Source organism: Solanum stenotomum, chromosome 3, assembly GCF_019186545.1.
Source record: "Solanum stenotomum isolate F172 chromosome 3, ASM1918654v1, whole genome shotgun sequence".
Classification (NCBI taxonomy): Eukaryota; Viridiplantae; Streptophyta; class Magnoliopsida; order Solanales; family Solanaceae; genus Solanum; species Solanum stenotomum.
The window spans coordinates 38,247,132-38,266,968 of record NC_064284.1 but is presented as its reverse complement, the minus strand read 5'-3'; the positions used below and the strand labels follow the sequence as shown (position 1 = coordinate 38,266,968).

Below are 19,837 nucleotides of genomic sequence, written 5' to 3'. Positions count from 1 at the left end.
ATCAAGGATTTAGCACGAATAAGAGCAGCAGAGCTAGTTGGAGAAATCTGGCGATGCTAATGTCACAAACAATGGAGAATGAACACAAAGAAAAAACTCAGACCTCACGAAACCAGAGACTTGAATAATAATGGCAAAATCGAAACCGCACAAAAGAACAAGCAGGCTGTTCGCAGGGAAGGGGGCTGGTCATTTCAATTTTAAGGAAACAAATCATATTAGAGTCTGTTACGAAGTTATAATCGTATTGACTGTCAAACGACCTTTCGAACAACATGACTATCAGTAAGAAGATAACATTCAGCTATTTTCAATATTATAACGACAAACTCACTATCACCATTAAGGGAATCAGGAAGCATACAATAACTACATAATCAAAATTAAAAATATCAGGCATGCAGAGAACACAAACTTGACAAAGGGAAAAGGATTACCTTTTTTTTAGGCAGCTACTGGGACAACGAGTTGAGCGAGAGCTTTCCGTGACCACAAAGGAAACTCCAAGAATCCCAACGAATTCCAATAACAGTGGACAGAGGAAAAACAGAAATCGATATCGGTGTGTTTGGGTTCGTGACCTTGTATGGCTTTGTAGTTTTCTTACTGTATTTTTCTGTAACTAAGGGAGGTTATTATTTCAAATGTATACTCTTCTATATTTTCCTTAACTAAAATTTCTATAGGATTCTCTGCTAAAGAAAAATCCCAACTTTCTCTAATATCTCCTTGACTTAAAAAAATTCCCAACTAAATTCTCTTCCCCCCAAAAAAAATCCCCTTTCGGTGAACATGAAACGATTATTTATAGAAGGGGATAACTAGGGTTCCGAATTTAGGGGGAAAAATGGATGAAAAATTCGGATTCAAAGCCCTTCGAAATTCAAAACTCAAAACTTCTTTCACCGTTGAAGCCAAACATCCTTTTTCTGGGATTTCTGCCCATTCCGAAAAAGGAAAGGGCAAAATCGACGCTTGGGATCGATCTCCCGTCCTCGCCATGCCACGTGGAGCGATCTCACGCCCCCAAGGACGGGAGAAGCGGCTGACAGATGCTTTTGCTGCTGTTGCAGCGAGGAAGACGCGGTTGGAAGAAGCTGCAACGTTGAATTGGAATGTTGTGAACGTTTTGCTGGAGTTTCTCTCGTTAGAAAATAATTGGGTTGGGATTGTAGGCTTAAAGAAAGAATGGGCTGGACTATTGGATTGAGTCTGCTGAGATTTGGGAGAATTTAGGTGGGCTGAAGCTATGGGAATTGGAAAAAGGATTGGGCCCAAGGAATTGGAAAAGGAATGGGATGCTGATTTTTTTATAAAGGGCCAAAATTGGGTCCTTTAATATAGCCAAATAAATTACCGATTTAGCCAAATTGAATTTCACTAGTGAGTTTGGCTAAAAGTTAGATAGGACGAATTAATACAATTGATTTACGAGCTTCTCAAACTTGAACGAAATAAAATAATTAATTCGAATATAAACTAATCGATTTCAATAACTCGAAATTATAACTATAAATTATACTAGACTAAATTAATTAAATATTTACTAAAACAATGTAGAAATTTTATGATATGGTTTTCAAATATTTATAAAATATATTAATTATATATATAATTATACGAAATACATTCATTATTCAAAATACTATAAAAAGTCGACTGAAATTAACTAAAATAATCTTGAAACAATTTGAATTTTATAAAGTTAACTATTCTAGGTCGTTGGAAATCTATAAAGCTCAAAAATTAATTACTATCGGGGAGGGTCAAAATTAGGTGTCAACATAGAGTAGGAGTTTTGAACCGTCACAGCAGGTTCGGTGTTGGAGGAGCTGACTCCTCTCTTGAGAGAGTCAACTTGTTGACTGTGGAAATTTCTTCGTGCACGTTCGACAGCCAGGCTGAGAGTTTTGAGTTCCTCATTGTCCACCGTCAGCAGAAATACAGAGGTTTGCATAGAAGAGGCGAACAACTTCCTCGAAAAGTTCAAGACTGCACAGAATGTTCTTTTGCTCGATTCCCCAAAAAACGTTTCATGTCCTCAGGAGAGAGGGATCCTGAAGCATTGGGACGCGGCTTCTTTGGAGCCTTCTTTTTGGATTATAACCTTGCTATCGGAGCAAAAGTTTCATCGTAATCAATACCTTTCTTGTTTCTTTCAAACTAGTTAAGTTCTTCTTTCATTGTTTGTCTCCAAGATTCACCTTCCATTGCCTCATTTATATATTTGGGTTCAAGTTGAGACACGAATGCAACAGATTCTTGTTTTCTCATTGAAGCCCTGGTCTGTATTGAGTCAGTTGGTTTACCCATAATAAAGTCATTTGGATAGCTAGCGTTGTGTCTCCATGCCTGTCTTTTCGATTAGGCTAGTCGACTTCGATTCTGTACTAGTTGACTTCAATTCTGGAGTAGTCGACTCCTCTATTGTAATTTGATCAGAAGTATTTGAGAGGTTCTCAGTGTTCAATGCTGGAGTAGTTTCATCATCTATAGACTCTACTTTCTGCATCCTTGGGTTAGTATAATTAAAAACAACATGAACAGATTCTACAACACTTAAAGTACTTTTATTAAAAACTAGAATTGCACGACTGATGGGTGCATCACCAAAGAATATACCTTCATCACTTCTTGGATCAAACTTACTTATATTTGTCTTACCATTGTTGTGAATGAAACATTTGCATTTGAAAGGATGAAAATAGTTGATATTAGGCTTATTACCGCTCCATAGCTTATATGGAGTTAAAATAGGTCTGATGAGGCATCTGTTCAAAACATGGCATGCAATACTTACTGCTTCAGTCCAGAAATGATCAGGGAGATTTCGATCAAGAAGCATGGTTTTGGCGGTGTCTTGTAACGAACGATTTTTCCATTCTACCACCTGTTATGTTGAGGTGATCTAGGAGATGAGAAATTTTGGGTGAATCCATTTTTATCACATAATTCCTCAAATGCTTTATTCTCAAATTCTCCTCCATCATCACTATGAACTTTGAAAATAAAATATCATGTTTCTCTGTGTACTCTTCTATAAAACACTTAAAAGTTAGAGAAAACTTCATTTTATGAGATGGGAAAATTACCCAAGTGAATCTTAAGAAGTCGTCAATGATAACAAAGACATATTTCTTACCACCAATGCTAGCGGTCCGAGTGGGACCAGAGAGATCCATATGTAGAAGTTGCAAAGGTTTAGTGGTACTTACAGTATCCTTGACCTTGAACGAAGAACGAGTTTGCTCACCAAGCTGACAAGCGTCACATATATGGTCATTTTTGAATTTTAACTTTTGGAAGTCCAATGATTAGTTCAAGTCTAGACAATTTTTCAAAGGCATGCATGATAGCGTGACCAAGTTTTCTATGCCATAGCCAAGATTCATTTGATACTTGCAGTTAGACATGTAAGTGTTGGCAAGTCAACGTAGATATTATCATTACGATCTCCAATGATTGTGATATCCTTAGTCACATGTCTGATAGTGCAAGTTGTAGCATTTAATGAGAATTTGAATCCAATATCACATAGTTGACTGATGCTAAGCAGGTTGTGTTTAAGTCCCTCCACCGGGTATACTTCTGATATATCACATTATGAGCTAAGAGTGATTGATCCAACTCCTACTACTTCTCCTTTTGCATTTTCTCTGATCTGTGCATATCCTCCATCATTTTTGTAAAGAGTTTTGAAATTTTCTTTCTTTCTGATCATATGTCTGGAGCATCCACTATTTATTACCCACATTCCCTTTTTGTAAGCTCTTTTGGTCTGCTCCTGTAAAACAAGTAGATTAATTTCTTTTTGGTACCCAAGTATTTTTGGGTCCTTGAGGGTTAGGTTAACAACTTTTGATCTCCAAATCCATTTTCCAGAAGAAAATTTCCTACAGTTAAAAGATTTGTGACCAATGTCACCATAAGTATAACAAGAGAAATTAACAGAATTTTCAGCAGAATGATAAGGAGAATTAGATATAGATCTGTTGGAACTTTGATTAGGAGATCTTCTCCTGTTGAAAGCAGTTGTGTTAGATCTGACAGAGCTATGACTAGGAGATTTTCTGATACTGTCCAACTGCATTTTTACTTCTTCTAGTTCTTCTGTTAGTATGTCGACTTCTATCTGACTTGCTTCGAGAAGAATCTGCCAGTCTTTCTTTTCTTGAGCAATCTTATTGTATTCATCAATTACTTTCTGTAACTCATCAGTAAACATGTCCAAAGAGTCTTGTAGGTCATTACAGTTAGGACAGTTAAAAGATATTACCTCACTTGTTTTACCTAGTGCCATGAAACATATGTTGGCAATTTCATCATGACCATCTTCGGATGTTTCTCCTTGATCCCAGGCTCCGAGACTTTTTAGATCTTCATTTCTTCGATTGTTTCTCCTTCTCTGTTCTGGACAGTTTTGTTTGAAATGTCCTGGTTTTCCACAATAGTAGCATCGATCATCATTCCTTTCATTATTCTTAAAATCTTGTTGGGGTCTTTGTCTAAGAATTTATTTCACTCCTCGATTTATAAGAGTCATTCCTCCGTCTTGATATTCATCACCTTCTTCTCCAACTTCAGATGTCTCGGTAGTAAAGGCCACAATTTTCTTTTTTATCATCTTTGTTATACCTGTTAATATGGTTTTGCTCATAGGCCATCAGGTTGCCTCAAAGTTCATCGTACGTCATTTTCTGCAGATCTCCATCTTCAAGAATAGCAGCTTTAGTTTCCCAAGCTTTGGGAAGACTCCTAACGATTTTTCTACCTTGTAGCCCATTTGAGTATACCATTCCAAGAGATTTGAGTTCGCAAACAATTTTTCTAAATCTCGAGAACATGTCTTCTACGTTTTCATCTTTGGCCATTTTGAATAATTCGTATTCATTGACTAGTGAACTGATCTGAGCTTCCTTTACCTTGGTGGTTCCTTTGTGATATCGAATGATTCGGGATCAAATGGCTTCTCAGTGACATCTTTTTCGGTTAGTCCAGGAATAGGCTTTGGAACCTTCTTGATCACAATCCATGCTTGATGGTCATTTGAAGAGACAAAGATTCTGAATATATCTTTCCAGTGAAACTAATGTTGGCCGTTAAAATACGGTGGTCGAGTTGAGGAATGTCCATCTTGAAGTAAAGCACCAGGAATCTGATAGTATGCATTGGATCTTTGCTCACGTGTGGTTAAACACTTTACTAGTGAGACCTGCTCTGATACCAATTGAAAGTTCAGAGGGGGAGGGGGTGAATTAAAAATTTCTTCAGTCGACTTTCTATATTGGTCAGTCGACTCACCTGCAAGTTAGTAATACAGATAAACAAAGATAATAAATGTAGTAAGTAAATGACGCCAATAATTTTATACTGGTTCGGAACACCGGTGTGGTGCCTACGTCCAATCCCCTTGGGTTTCAAGGGTTTCCTTAAGAGCTTGTTGAGAACTTGGGTGTTACAAAATGTTACAATTGAGAGCCCTGTCTGATATGCAAATCGGATCTTTTTCTTTGACACAACGTCTACTTGTATAACCTACACTTAGATGTTTCTTTCTCTTTTCTTTTCAATCGTTCACTCAAGTGAGTACAAAGTTTTATGAAAGATAAAAGAAGATTACAATATAAGTTCAAGTGAAGTATGTACTTCACAACTATGGCTAAGAGAGGTTTATATAGCTTTGGAGGACTTTGCTCTTTTACGAAAACTCAAGGGAGTTTGAATCAAGGATCTTTGATTAAGTCCTTGATTTTATTCTGATTGATTTACAGAGTCATGTCCATATCAGATATGTGCATGAGCAAATCAATTTATTCCTTTGTATGATGATCTTCTTGTGGTCTTGAATCTTTGGCTGATCTCGTTAAGTTGAATGCATCCCTTGATTTCGATTTCTTCCTTGTAGTCTTGGTTGTTAACTGATCTTGTTGCTTGAAAGTATCCTTTGATTGATGCACATTATCTCTTTCCTAGGTGATTTGTTCTGCAATCTTGAATATATTTGATTGATTTCTGGAATCTTTGATTGATCATGATCTGCTTGATTGATTCTAGAATCCGATTGATTCTAGAGATCAAGACATATCTTTATTCTGGAATCTTTGATTGATTCTACAGGTCAAGACATATCTTTATTTCTTCTTTATGTTTTATGCTTGGCTTCCTTTCTTGTTGATGTGTTTGCCTGCGAAGAGTATGTGTGAATGTTTAAGTGTCATTAATCAAAATCAACGCTAAGGAGTTAACACACATAAGGGCAGAAACTGTAGGATGGACTCTCAGAACAATGTACAATGGCTCCGATCAGGTTTAGAAGATATTGAATCATCATTCCAAGCCGAGACATTTGATGGTGTTCAGATAAGTGCTATGTCAGCGCAAATAGCAAAACTTACGCATGCATTGACATCGTCTCAGGCAAAAAGATGGCATACTGTACAGTTACCAACAAATTACAATGAAACTCAAATATAAAGGTGGTAATCAAGAAGCGATGATCATTGTTGTGTTTATGGAAGATGCAATGCTTTAGAAAGACTGACTATTGAACGATCTTAATCATATCTCCAGTCAAAGATCAGTGCCCATGACTAGTGAGAGGAGATTTCAATGTCATATTGAAAGAAGAAGAGAAGCTGGGTGGATTAGTTTTTTCTCAGAATGAAGCTGGAGATTTTGCTCAATGTTAAGGGATTGTGTATTGACAGAAATCAAATAGTACACAGGTAGCAACTTCACTTGGTAGAATGAGAGAATAGAGGAGGAGTGTAGTTTCAAAAGATTGAATAGGGTGATGGGCAATCAAGAATTCATACAGAACTTTCCAACTATTGAACTACATCATTTGATTAGGCAGGGTCTGACCATGCTCCTTTGCATGTTATCTGGAATTCAGATCATGTCCGTACCATCAAACACAAATAGCCTTGTAAGATTCGCTAGCACAAGCAATTTTCAATTGATGATTCAACAAATAGAACATTGAATTAGTAGAGTTACAATAGAAACGCCAAATTTAGGATTTGGCACAACACAAACTGAAAATTCTGATTCACAATTACTAAACTGCTCTACATTAGGCGGTCAGCAAAACATTGAAAGCCTTTACATTGATCAAGTTTCTTTTACTGCAGTTTGATGCGATCAAGGTTATCAGAAACTGTTCTCATCCTTGGCCGAAGCTCAGGATCCAGTTCTGTGCAGTTGAGAGCGATATGAAATGCTGCAACAACTTGCTTTTTAGCGTGAACCTCATTCAAGAGAGAAGGGTCTATGATCTCAGACAAGGGTCGTTCTTGTCTAAAAACCTTTCTAACAAGACTCTCAAGCCCCTTCCCATCATCCTCCACCTCCGATCCTCCATCTGTCAACTGACCAGTCAGAATCTCCAAAAGTACCATACCAAATGAGTAGATGTCGCTTTTCTGGGTGAACTTGGAGCCAGGCACTCGACCCTCAGGTGCCATGTACATAGTACAAGACGAAGTTGAGTTTTGAGGACTTATTATGATTTGACTTGTACTTAGCTTTTTGGTACTACTGTTTATGGGCTTGGAGCAACCTGAAACAAGGCGAGTCAATCCAAAACCAGATATGTAGGCTTGCAAGTCATCATCAAGAAGGATTTTTGTTGAATTTATGTTCCCATGAACATACTTCCTGGGATTACACTCATGAATGTGCATTAGACCCCGAGCTGTGCCTTGAGCGATCTTCAGTCTAGCTGCCCATGACAGAGGTGGCAAGTTATTACCAAGTCCTACTGCAATTGTAAAAAAGAAACATAAAAAGATTGATTAACAAGGATAATGTTCCAACATAAAAAGAAAATCACCCAGTTCTCTAGAGAAATTAGTTGTGTATGTGTTTTTTTCCATGAGAAATTTTTTGCCGGAAAATGCAAGTTTTGAAATCCAAAAAATATTTTTGGACTTGTGGAAGATAAATTAAAAAGTGATTCATGCCAAATCGACGACAGCTTTTCAGAATAACAAATAGAACATTTTTCACTTCAAATCCTGAAATTGGTACAAAAATATGTGCTTGAAACAATGGAAGTCCGAGTCAAGGAAAACAAGAAATAGGTCAGTTGGTATTTTGTTGAGACAAAATTACCAATATGAACTAGAGGAACCACATTCTCAAGAAGCCACCCCAAAGTAGGTGCAATCTTCACTTCCACTTGTGTTTATATAGGATTGGTTCACAATTGACAATACCAAAGTATGAGCAAAAGGGAAGGATTATGTGGAGAAGACTTGTACACAAAGATTGAAGTTAAGAAAAACGGACTGGAGTTCAAAAGAACACTAATGTTTTTGTGAAGTGCAAGGTTCTGAAAATAAAGAGAGCAAAATACAAGGCTAACACAAGTCCAGTAACTGCCTATTCAGGGATTCTATAACCACAATACAAATTATAGGTACATTAAACAACACCTCTGAATAACAAGACAAACAGACTAAAGGAAACAGGGAATGACTTACCAAGTCTTGGAATCTGATGAAATTTCGTGTCTTACTTATTATCTTTTTTGTTTTATATTTACCTATCAGAAAGCTTAACGTCGTGGACTTCTCCACTTAGTTGAAAAAGAATTTGAAGACAAAAATAACCTGTGGTGTAATAGTTTTCTTCTCGGTGTCAGCTAAATGCCTCTTTTACATAAAGTCCAACATCCTAAAGTGAACTTGACAATGATAGATGTTACAAGGAGGAACTACAACATTTTATGATTAGTCGATATTTTGTTCTGCAAAAATTTCACACTTTGGATTCACGTTTTATGTGTAACCATGCTTAGTTCAATTCCTAATGAACGTGAATCGAACGAATAGCTTAACATCCAATTGATAGATCTAATTTTTTTTTCCTTAGTGTAACTTCCGAATGTTTACTTCAACTTTAAAACCTCTCTCAATGTATCTTAGGCCACATAAAATGTACTCCCTAGGAAGCAGAAAACAAGGGGAAATGCCATAATGGGGACCAGAAACTAGTGAATTACAATAAACCAACAGATGTTGAATTGTGGAGCCCAAAAGGTCTCAATAGCTTAACACTTGCATAGATGTTTTCCAGGAAGCAGAAAACACAAATGCCAATTGCTCAGATAAAAACAAATGAACCATGCACGTATTATTCCCCTCCCCACCCCACTACCCCAAACTAGTTCTTGTTCATCATAATTTACATTTGGTTGCCTATTCTTGATCAAAAGAAGATAAGGACAGTAAGCAGCTAACGACTTAAAAGCATATAATTTGGGATCATTAATATTTACCAAAGAATGCTTGAAACCATGACAGAAATTGTTAAATGTGCCTAGAGAATACTTCAACGAATAATCATGAGCAGCTTTAAGGAAATCTTAGGTTGTAAACACTTACTTCAATGGAGTAGACATTAAACTTCTTTTTTTGCATAAATATCAAATACAATGCCACCTTCAAGGTTTTCTGATATATTAATAAAACCCCTGAAGTACCATGGACACAGATATAATATTGCTTATGAGGATTTGATCTAATTTTCTCCAAAAAAGTACACCCTTTCTCACTCGTATAGGCAGGATAACTTACTCCAGCACTACTAAAAGTTTATCCTTATAGTGATTTAGAATAATACTCCGTAAGTAGTATGTTTAGAGTGAATTTTCTTTTAACAGTAAAGAAAATTCCAAGTAAGAATGAAGTGAGATTACCATGTAAAGCATTGTGCAAGGTGCCATTGCGGATGAAATCAGTTACCAGCAATTTCTCATCACTTGCATAGTAATAAGCCCTAAGCCTCACCACATTTGGATGTTGTACTCTCCCAATGGCTTCCACCTCCGTCTCAAACTCCTTGAACTTCCACGTGACATCCCCCTCGCTTAACCGTCGAACAGCAACAACCGTAGCGCCAGCCACCACCTTGTAAACTATCCCACTCCTACTCTTCCCTACTACATAAGCTGAAGCCCTTAACAAATCCTCTAGTTCCATCCCAAACCCCTCGTCTAACACTACATATTTACCCTTTTGCCCCTCCTCTGGCTTCTCCAACTTTTCTTTTCCCATTTTTCCCTCATCGAACTTCCATTTTCTCCTCAACACCAACACTGAAACAAACATCACCCCAATCACAACCAATACGCCGGAGATCAAAGAAACCACCACTGACCCATTTCCCGATTTCCCTTTTCCTACAAACCCCACCTCCTCCTCATTAGGGTTCGGGTTCGGTGGTGGTTTTTGAGCTTCTGGTTCTGCACACGGAGTCTCCAATGGAAACCCACAAAGAAAAGGGTTACCGGAAAATGCAGTAGGCCCTTGATTCAACAACGACCCGATTGAAGGTATCTTTCCGGTCAGATTGTTATGCCGAAGGTCTAAACTCAATGTTACAGGAAACTTACCATAACTCGCCGGAAGTTGGCCGGTAAATCTGTTGTATGAAAGATTTAAAGTTCCAGTGAGAAGTGTAAGATGAGTTAGCTCTTGGGGAAGTGAGCCATTGAGAAAATTAGCAGAAAGATCAAGGTGTTTAAGGTTTATAAGGGATGTGATTTGTTGAGGTAAGAATCCTGTGAAAGCATTGTTAGAGAGGTCAAGGGAGTGAAGGAAAGTAGCATTGAAGAGATGAATAGGGATTGGTTTTGAAAAGTTGTTGTAGGAAAGAGAAAGAATTGATAGAGAAGAAAGTGCTCCGATTTCAGAAGGAATGTAACCACTCAAATTCTTCGACGACAGAGAAATAGAAGTCACCTTCTGATTTTCATCGCATGTGATTCCATTCCAATGGCATGCTGATGAGTCTAACTCCGACCAAGAAGAAAGAAACTCAGATGGGTCATTAGAAATTGCAGATTTCAAAGCTAACAGAGAAACACCATCTGAATTCAATGAAAATATAACAGAGATTGAAAATGTGAAAAAACTAAGGATCACAACTACAACAACATTCATCATTTAACCAGCAACAATACCACACTCTTGTTTTTTGCTTCTATGAGATACGGTTTTCAAGGTGTTACTGCAGGTAGCACTACACGTTTACTTGGTTTGAATTTATTTTGACTAACATAGGTAGGCGTAGGCTCATACAGTGTTAAAGTAGAAAATTATTAAATGAGGTAATAATGTTGGTTTTGTTTTACTATTCACATGTTTCCACCTTGGGATGTGAGATATCAGGTAAACAACATGAGACAAGTATCTCTAATTTAATTCATTCACTGTTTGAAATTGATTTAAAGGTACACTAGCAAAACTATCCGTATTTCGCGCGAGAATTTAATATCACGAAATTTATAAAATAATACTTAAAATTTATTAGACATTAAAACTAAAAAACCTATATTATCTTACATACAAAATTACGTAGTAACAAACATTAATAAAGTAAAGGAAAATGAAAATCATTACATCGTATCATTTAGCCTTAATAACATAAGCATAAATTATAAATTAATGATTGTAAAAATACATATCAGATATGTAACATAAACAATAGTGTCAGTGAGTCACTCAGCATGAGCAAAGTATACAAATATTTAATTGTAAGGAGGAGGAGGTTCAGAATTTTCGTTGTGTTTAATGAGAGGAAATCCCTCTATTTATAGACAATAAAGGGTAGTGTGAACAAATGTTTATTGTGCCTTATCAGAAAGGTTACAACCATTTGAAAAAGTTGCAACCCTTCGAAAAAGTCACAACCTTTCATAAAAGTCATAACTTTTCATAAAAGTCGCAACTCTTTATAAAAGTCGCAACTCTTCGTAAAAGTCACAACTTTTTATTAAAGTCGCAACTCTTCATTAAAGTCACAACTATTCATAAAAGTCGCAACTTTTCATGAAAGGAAAGGCTAATTTTGTAAATAAATAAATTAAAAGGGAATTATGATTTGTGGTGGTGCCACATAGGCGGGCCTAATCATTTTAATTAATTCATTATTAATTTAAAAATTGATTTACTACTTTAGTTTATTATAAATTATAATGCTGATCGTTTTGAAAATTCTTTAAATGTTATATATATTGTTATTTTTTAACATGTCAGCTTTCATATAAAGTGTGATTTGCTGCAATATTAAAATTCTATTTGGAAGGAGAAAGAAAAATCTATTAGGTAAATAGATGAATTAAATATATTAAAATACTTGTGATTTGTGAATGATAGTGATTTATTCAGCAAAATTTCATATGTTAAACTTTTTTAAAATTCTTAACGCGTTTTTCAAGTTTGTTATAATTCTCTCACAGATAACAAAGTTATAGTATAATACAAAAAGACTATAGAGATGAATATGATCTTTAAAATAAAATAATTAAGAAAATTAAATAAAAAGATTAATAAAATTACCGGGCAAAGAAAAGTTTCACATAACTCTTCTTTTGCCTAATTTTAATTATGTATAAATTATTTTGAGATAAAAGAGATACCCATATTTTCTAAGGATGTCATTTATTTCGGAAACATGTACAAAATAATCCAAAATTCAATATGAAATTAATATAATTATTCCTAAAATTATAATAGGAAATTTAACCTAGAAAATAAAATTATTGTATTTCAATTCACATTATAACTACGTACTAACTTGCAACAAACTAATTTTAAAAAATGACAAAATGTGATTTATATCTAATGTTAAAGTATTCTTCAAGTCTTATTTCAATTACACTATAACTACATACAAACTACAACAATTTAAATTTAAAAAGAGTAACAAATTTTGATACATAGCTAATAATAATGTATCCTTCAAGCTGGTAAGAATTATCAAAATTCAATAAGAAGTCAATACAATTATTTAGAGAATTTATAATAAAACATTTATCCCATAAAAAATAAAATTATTAAATTACATCTACATTATAATTATGTACAAACTTGCAACAAATAATTAAAAGAAATAAATTTGATATATCGGTAACAATAACTATTTTCCAAGCTTGAATTGTACATATACTTCTCACAAGTAAGGCCATACACCATTCTTCTTTGTTTCCTAATAACAAAATTTTTGCACAAGAATGATATATTAATAATGATGGCAAAAGCAAAAAAAAAAAAAAAGGAATTAAGAAGCTTTTTTTTTCTCGAAAAAAAGTTTCAAATGAAGGAGTAAATTAGTAACTATAATGAAGATTTGAGAAGAAAACTATTGAATGAAAAAGGAAAAATGTTATTGTCACGACCCAAAATTGGACGTGATGGCACTCGTCTTAACCCACCAAGACAAGTCAGCCTAAAACTCAACCATTACAATAAAATGCGGAAATTTTATAATAAACTCAAATATACCCCCAAAATCTGGTTGTCACGTGTACAAGCCTCTAAAGTACTACAATTGAATCAAAAGAAAAATATAAGTCTCATATGACATTGTTTCTAGAGTAGAACAAGATCATAAACAGGAGTAAGAAGGATCGCTGAGGAGACAAAAAACTACCTCACAAATCTCCCAGAAGCCTCGAAAAAGAAGAGAATAACAAGTACCACAAAAATCCAGGCTCGTAACCTACAAAAATTTGTAGAAGCAAGGGGTGAGTACCAAACCACACGATACTCAGCAAGTAAACCTCTAAACACGAGCTAAGGGGATAGAATACAAGTACTCCTTACACCCCAACCGAACCTTCACAACTACAATGTGTATAAAACCAGCCCAACCTAATAGTTCACTATTTACAAAGCACATAGCTCAACACAACACTCTAACAATTTCATATCCTCAACAACAACAATAATTTCATATCCTCAACAACAACACTCTAACAATTGTATAGCTTCAACAACAAGCTCAATATTCATCAGTCACAAGTTCCATAGAAAGGCACTCACAAGATCAGCAACATACGAGATCAAGTTCACCAATAATAAAGAAGTGCAATGCAATGCAATGTCAAGTATAGTGATGCATGTCTGACCTAATGATACACATCCGCTGTCTCTCAGTCCGGGACCCATGGGGGATATATCTGTCCATGCATCCATCGCGGCGTGCGATACGACCCTCGATAATAGTAACCATCGCTGCGCGCGATACGTCCTTCGAAATATAGTATTCATTGCGGCGCGCGACACGTCCCTCGAAATATAGTATCCATCGCGGCGCACGATACATCCCTCGAAATGGTACATCCTCTTTATTTTCTTATTCTTTCTCAATGCACATAACACTTGTCACAACCATGTCTCAGAACAATACAAATGACATGTACACACAAATAATGAGGAGATGACCATTTTCATAACATTGCACAATTCACAACAAGACAATCAGGATATAACATCAACAATGATTCAACAAGTCTTTCAAACAATTCTCAACACATCACACAAACAATTGATTACATTGCCTTTTATTATCCCTTTTTCATCATTAGAATTAATCAATGTGGACAAGTCAACCCATCACCAAGCCTCATTACCCTAAACACATATTACAAGGAAATACATGAATTCCATACACTTAACAAGGGTTTAGAAATCCACTTGCCTTAATTAATTGAACAATCACTCCGGGTCTCAAGTCTTCCCATCTCGTTGAACTTCCAACTCAAAGCAATCTATTCAAGTAAATAATCACAGTAAGATTTTGAAACTAACAACACTTGTATCACTATATATCTAACATAGACCCAAAAATCATAGTGCACGAATCTATGATCAAGTTCTTAACTTTTGGTGTCAACTCTTTCAACTCTTTTTTTCCAAATTTTCAAGCTTAGGGTTAAGTTCCAAATCCTTCAAATATCATAAATCTAATGATATTCATATATATAATATAATACACATAATATTTAATTACATGTCTTTATATATCAATACTTGAATCATAATGTGATAACCAAAATATAAAATTCAACCCCGACTAATTTACGAAATCAGTAACGCACTGCAAGAATAATTGTGACAAAAAAACTAACCCATTTGCAATGTGTTGATCGATATATGTATCCTTCCCACCAATGATTGGCTCCTTATGGCCAATCATTGGCCCATTATTACAAATTGAAAGTTATCATCCCTTTCTTCTGCAATGATTCCATTCTGGGATCCCGCGCTTCGAAAAGTCTTTTTTGATGCGTCTGTAATAGCCTATGTGTCCCAAAAAAGAATGTGCTACGCCCGGCCCCCTTTTCAGTAGATGAGATTAGGATGAAAGGGCTTTCTTTCATTAACATTCCGTGAAGGTGCATAGCTTCTTTGAATGTCCCGCGGATAAGTTATATGCCATCCACTAACACGTAATTGGCCAAAGACATTCAAACTCTCACCAGATATCAAACTAACACTATTATAATTCAATACCCACTATTCCAAATTCAACAAAAAAAAAATGTTAAATAAATGTATATATATCATCTGCCAATTCCTTATTTCAAATCCCAATCTAAATTAAACTATAGCATATTAAGGATTTTTCCACTAACTTCTAACCACAAATTTTGTATTACAGAAATTCATAATTGCATTCAGTGATGTGTGAATAAACTTACCTGAAGTCGGTGCCCTCGTGCCCTCTCGTCCGACGCCACTCAGGAAATTTTCTCCTCTTTTTACTATCGTTTTCCTTCCCTAAATTATTCTAAACTGCTAAATTCCTTTAACTTATTTCAGTGTATGGGCCAATTGGTAAGGGTATATGGACTTGACCCATTAATCATCAACTATTAAAAATTAATTATTTAATAAATATCCACTAAATTAATAACTGTAGTTATCGAATAGTTTAAAATTTTCAACCAACTTCACCGACCAATCATCAATAACTCGGGACAATTATCGGGAGAGGTAAAAATGGAAATTTTATAAAAGTTTTCAAAAATGACCTTGCGGGTCATTACAGTTATGAAGTGAAAATGATTTTCATTAGTATTTATAGTGATAAAAAAAATTAAAAACATAGCATATAAAAAATACTAACGGATTTGAGTGTAATTATAAATAAATGAGTATTATATGCATTAATTGTACCTAATTGAGTGTTAAATTCTTTTTAATAATAATCATTAATACTATTTAACCCATTTCTAAAGCCCTTTTCTGATTCCTTTTTTACGTTATATTTTATTTTATTCCCATGATCTCATCTTTATTGTTATCTATTTATTTTCATAAATCTTCAAGGTAATGAAGGAATCACACAACGTGGGCTGCAATCAGATTCAATTGACAAATAAAACAAGATATAGAAGTTTTTTCAAAATATCGAATCGAAAATATCGAATCAAAACATTTTTTTCTTAGAATTTGAGATGTTCAAATGAAATAAGGGTTAGTTCTAGTGTTTAAATGAATTATCTTAACAAGTTAAACGATCTGACAATTTGTTGAATCATACAATTATTCAAACAACTATCGTGAAATGACTTAGAGCCCGTTTGGATTGGCTTAAAAATAAGTAGGAGTAACTTTTAAGTCAAAAATAAAAAGCATGAGGAGACCTACTTTTGATTTTTGACTTATTTTAAGTCATTTTAAACTTTTTTGAAGTCATTTTTGACTTATTTTAAGTTATTTTTTATATTTGTCAAACCTACTTTAAGTCGGTCCAAACACCCTCTTAGTCCCTCCATTCACTGTTACTTTTTCAGTATACAAAAAATAAATGTTCAATTTTACCTTTTACATTTGAAAAACTCAAGAAACAATTTATCATTTATTTTACTAGTATGTTTGGTATGGAGGAAATTTTTTCTTGAAAATTAAGTTGATCTCTCACTTATTTTCTCATGTTTGATTGGTGAGTGGATTTTTTCTAATGTTTGGTTGGTGAATAAAATTATTTTACAGAAAATATCTTTTATTTTTTTACTAAAGAGTAAAAAATACTTTTTTAGGAAACTAGTTTCTGACTCGAAAACCAACCCTGGTAATTGATTCATGACTCGATCCTGACACCCGAATCAAGATACAATCCCAATGATCAATTCGAGATACGACTTCGACCCAAGACTTAATCTTGACTCTCGACTCGAAACCAAACATTTGGATTGGGACCCGACCTTCATGTGAGAGAAAGTGAGAAGAAAAACATATTCTTCTGTTTAGTAGAAATATTAATACATCTACCTAAGATTTCCTTGACATATGATGTTACAGGAAAATAATAAAATTATACTATTGCACGTGAAATCGACGTGAAGAACCTCTAAATTTTAGCTGCAATAATATTTTTACTAAATTAAACAAGGTGTTCTTCTTCTCATATGAAGTTATTATTTCTACAAAATATATAAAGAGATGATTGAACATTTCATATATAAATTGTGGATAAAATAAATGTTAGAAAATAGGCAAAGATTTGGGAGAGGGCCAAAAGTGCAACAATATTGCAAACATGAGTGACTATTAGTGTTTCATGTGAAAACTCAAGGATGACTTTGAAAAATAACTTAAAGATAAAATATTATTTTGAATTTTTTCTCTGATATTTATGTTTTTCTATTTTGGGTGCATACAAATATGCACTTAAACTTATATGAAGTTGAACAAGTTAACACATATGTCCTACTTGACGTCCTATGTGATAATTCATGTCTTTATATGATATTTTATGTGTATTATATCACGTGAAATGTGGAAAATGGTTATAAATATATCTGAACTTTGGTCGAAATTGCTGTAATAATCTCAAACTTTGAGCATGACCTATTACCACTGCATTATTTAATAGTATATTTTAAATGTATATATGTGTCCACGTGGACAAGTTACTATTTATAATGATGCAATAATTATGTTCACGTGAGCACATATATACCTTTAAAATGCACTATTAAATAGTGTAGTGAGGTAAAATGTCTTTCCCAAAGTTTTGGATTGTTACGGCAATTTCGATCAAAGTTCGGATATATTTCCAACTTTTTTTCCTTAATTTTATAGAAATTTAATTATCTATTTACATACCCGAAATTAAAAAATGTAGATATTAACTAAGATGAAATAAAAACGTAGACTCCCTCTGTCTCTAATTACTTGTCCATTTTTCATTTTTAGTTGTCCCTAATTACTTGTCCATTTTGACAAATCAAGAAAAAATAATTTTTTTTTACCTATTATACCCTCAATTAATTATTTTGAAAAGTATACTTCCTCCGTTCCTTTTTATATGTCATTCCTTTCTATAAATAATTAAACTATAATACTTGACATTTCATAAAATCAATGCATAAATTATCATATTCTTCCCATTATACCTTTGATATAGTAATTAATTAATCTTGAGAATACATACTTTGACCAATCTAGAAAAATTAATAAGTAATTAATATTCATTGAGTACTTCATACATTGATTAATTACTCTCTCCATTTACTATTCTATAAAATTTGATTTTGAAAATAAACTCAAAAATTTAAATAGTTATTCAAATGCATTTTAATTTTTGAAATCTAACATATTCATCATTTATTGAAAAGTTGACTTTAGAAAACATCAAAATAAGGGTAGAAGGATAAAATTAATTTTTTAATGGAAGTGCAATCTAAAAAGGTGAAATTTTTTAATTCATCCACTTCATAATTAAAAGGAATAAAATGATAAATTCACTATATCAATCATTATTTTCTTAATAAGTATAACAATTTAAAAATAGACAAGTAATTAAGAACCAAAAGAGTATATATTGTGCCCGCAGAGAATGGAAAACAGTATATACATATCTTGTTCAGAGATAATGGGCAGAGTTGGTGGATACCATAAAGTATGCCCCGACTAAGGAGACAAAAAGTGGGAATATGTTTATTATGGTGAAATCTCAAAGGATTTCATAACCTAGAGATATGATAAATTTGAATTTTAAATACAAAATATCCCAAATGGTTATTCTAAGTGTGGGTACGTTTGCTCGGAACATTTTGATTTTTAAGGGGTCATTTGGTGTGAATGATAAATATAAATAATTATGAAATAAGAAAATAGTAATGGAATAAAAATTTTGTGTTATGTTTGGGATAACTTATCCTACCATTTATGCTATAGTGATAGAATAAATTATCGCATATACATGGTGAGATAAGTTATCCCACAATAATTAATCATGAAATAACTTGTTCTCAACCAAACAACAACCTTTATTTTACTGTAGGTATAAACAAGTATTTTCTTTTACCATTTCTATCTCAACTTTCTTATATTGTATCTTAAATTTCTGGGTTTGCTTGACTAAGTTTGCAATGTCTTATTACAAAAAAAAAGCTTGCTTTAGCTCAATCATTGTAAAAAGCAAATTAAGGAGTTTTCTTTTTTCAAAGTGCATGATATAATTATAGACCATTTTCTTTTAAAATATTCCCTCCGTTTTTAATTACTTATTCACTTTTAAATTGACACACCTATTACATAAGACAATGATTGACATAGTGAATTTACTATTTTACCCCTATAATTATGAAGTGAGTAAATTAAGAAATTATGATTTTCAAGAAGTTCTACATTTTTCAAAATAGTTAATTGAAGATATTTTAGATAAAATAATTTATCATTTCTTGATTTATCAAAATAAACAAGTACTTAACTAGAAACAACTAAAAAATATGAATAAATAATTAGGGACAAAGAGAGTATTACAAGTACTCTACTTCCCCTCTTTAAAAAAGAATGATCTGGTTTTTTTTTAATCTGTTTAAAAAAATGTTTTTTTTTCTTTTTTGACAATATTTTAACTTTAACTTTCCACGTGATATGTTTAAGGTCACAAGATTAATAGGTATTTTGATACATTTGACATAACTTTAATTTAGAACCATAAAATTAAAAAGTCTTCTTTCTTTACTTAAATTGTGTTTCAAGTCAAACTAGATTATTATTTTTTGAATCGGATAATTTTTTTTTTTTTG

General features: G+C 33.5%; 3 protein-coding genes across 3 annotated transcripts in view; 1 reads left to right on the top strand and 2 right to left on the bottom strand.

The window, feature by feature from the left end:
- LOC125858376 (serine/threonine-protein kinase Nek6-like) overlaps positions 1-19,837 on the top strand; it is a 1,100,283-nt gene that overhangs the window by 397,251 nt on the left and 683,195 nt on the right. The window lies entirely within an intron of this gene.
- Positions 3,602-4,871, bottom strand: LOC125858929 (uncharacterized). Its single transcript, XM_049538693.1, has 2 exons — positions 4,690-4,871; positions 3,602-4,505 (listed from the first exon to the last, which is right to left on the bottom strand). Exons 1-2 carry the CDS (start codon positions 4,869-4,871, stop codon positions 3,602-3,604), a joined length of 1,086 nt encoding a protein of 361 aa, XP_049394650.1.
- On the bottom strand, positions 6,930-11,072 carry LOC125858377 (receptor protein kinase-like protein ZAR1). The gene is made up of 2 exons (XM_049538135.1): positions 9,704-11,072; positions 6,930-7,762 (listed from the first exon to the last, which is right to left on the bottom strand). Exons 1-2 carry the CDS (start codon positions 10,950-10,952, stop codon positions 7,125-7,127), a joined length of 1,887 nt encoding a protein of 628 aa, XP_049394092.1. The 5' UTR covers positions 10,953-11,072; the 3' UTR covers positions 6,930-7,124.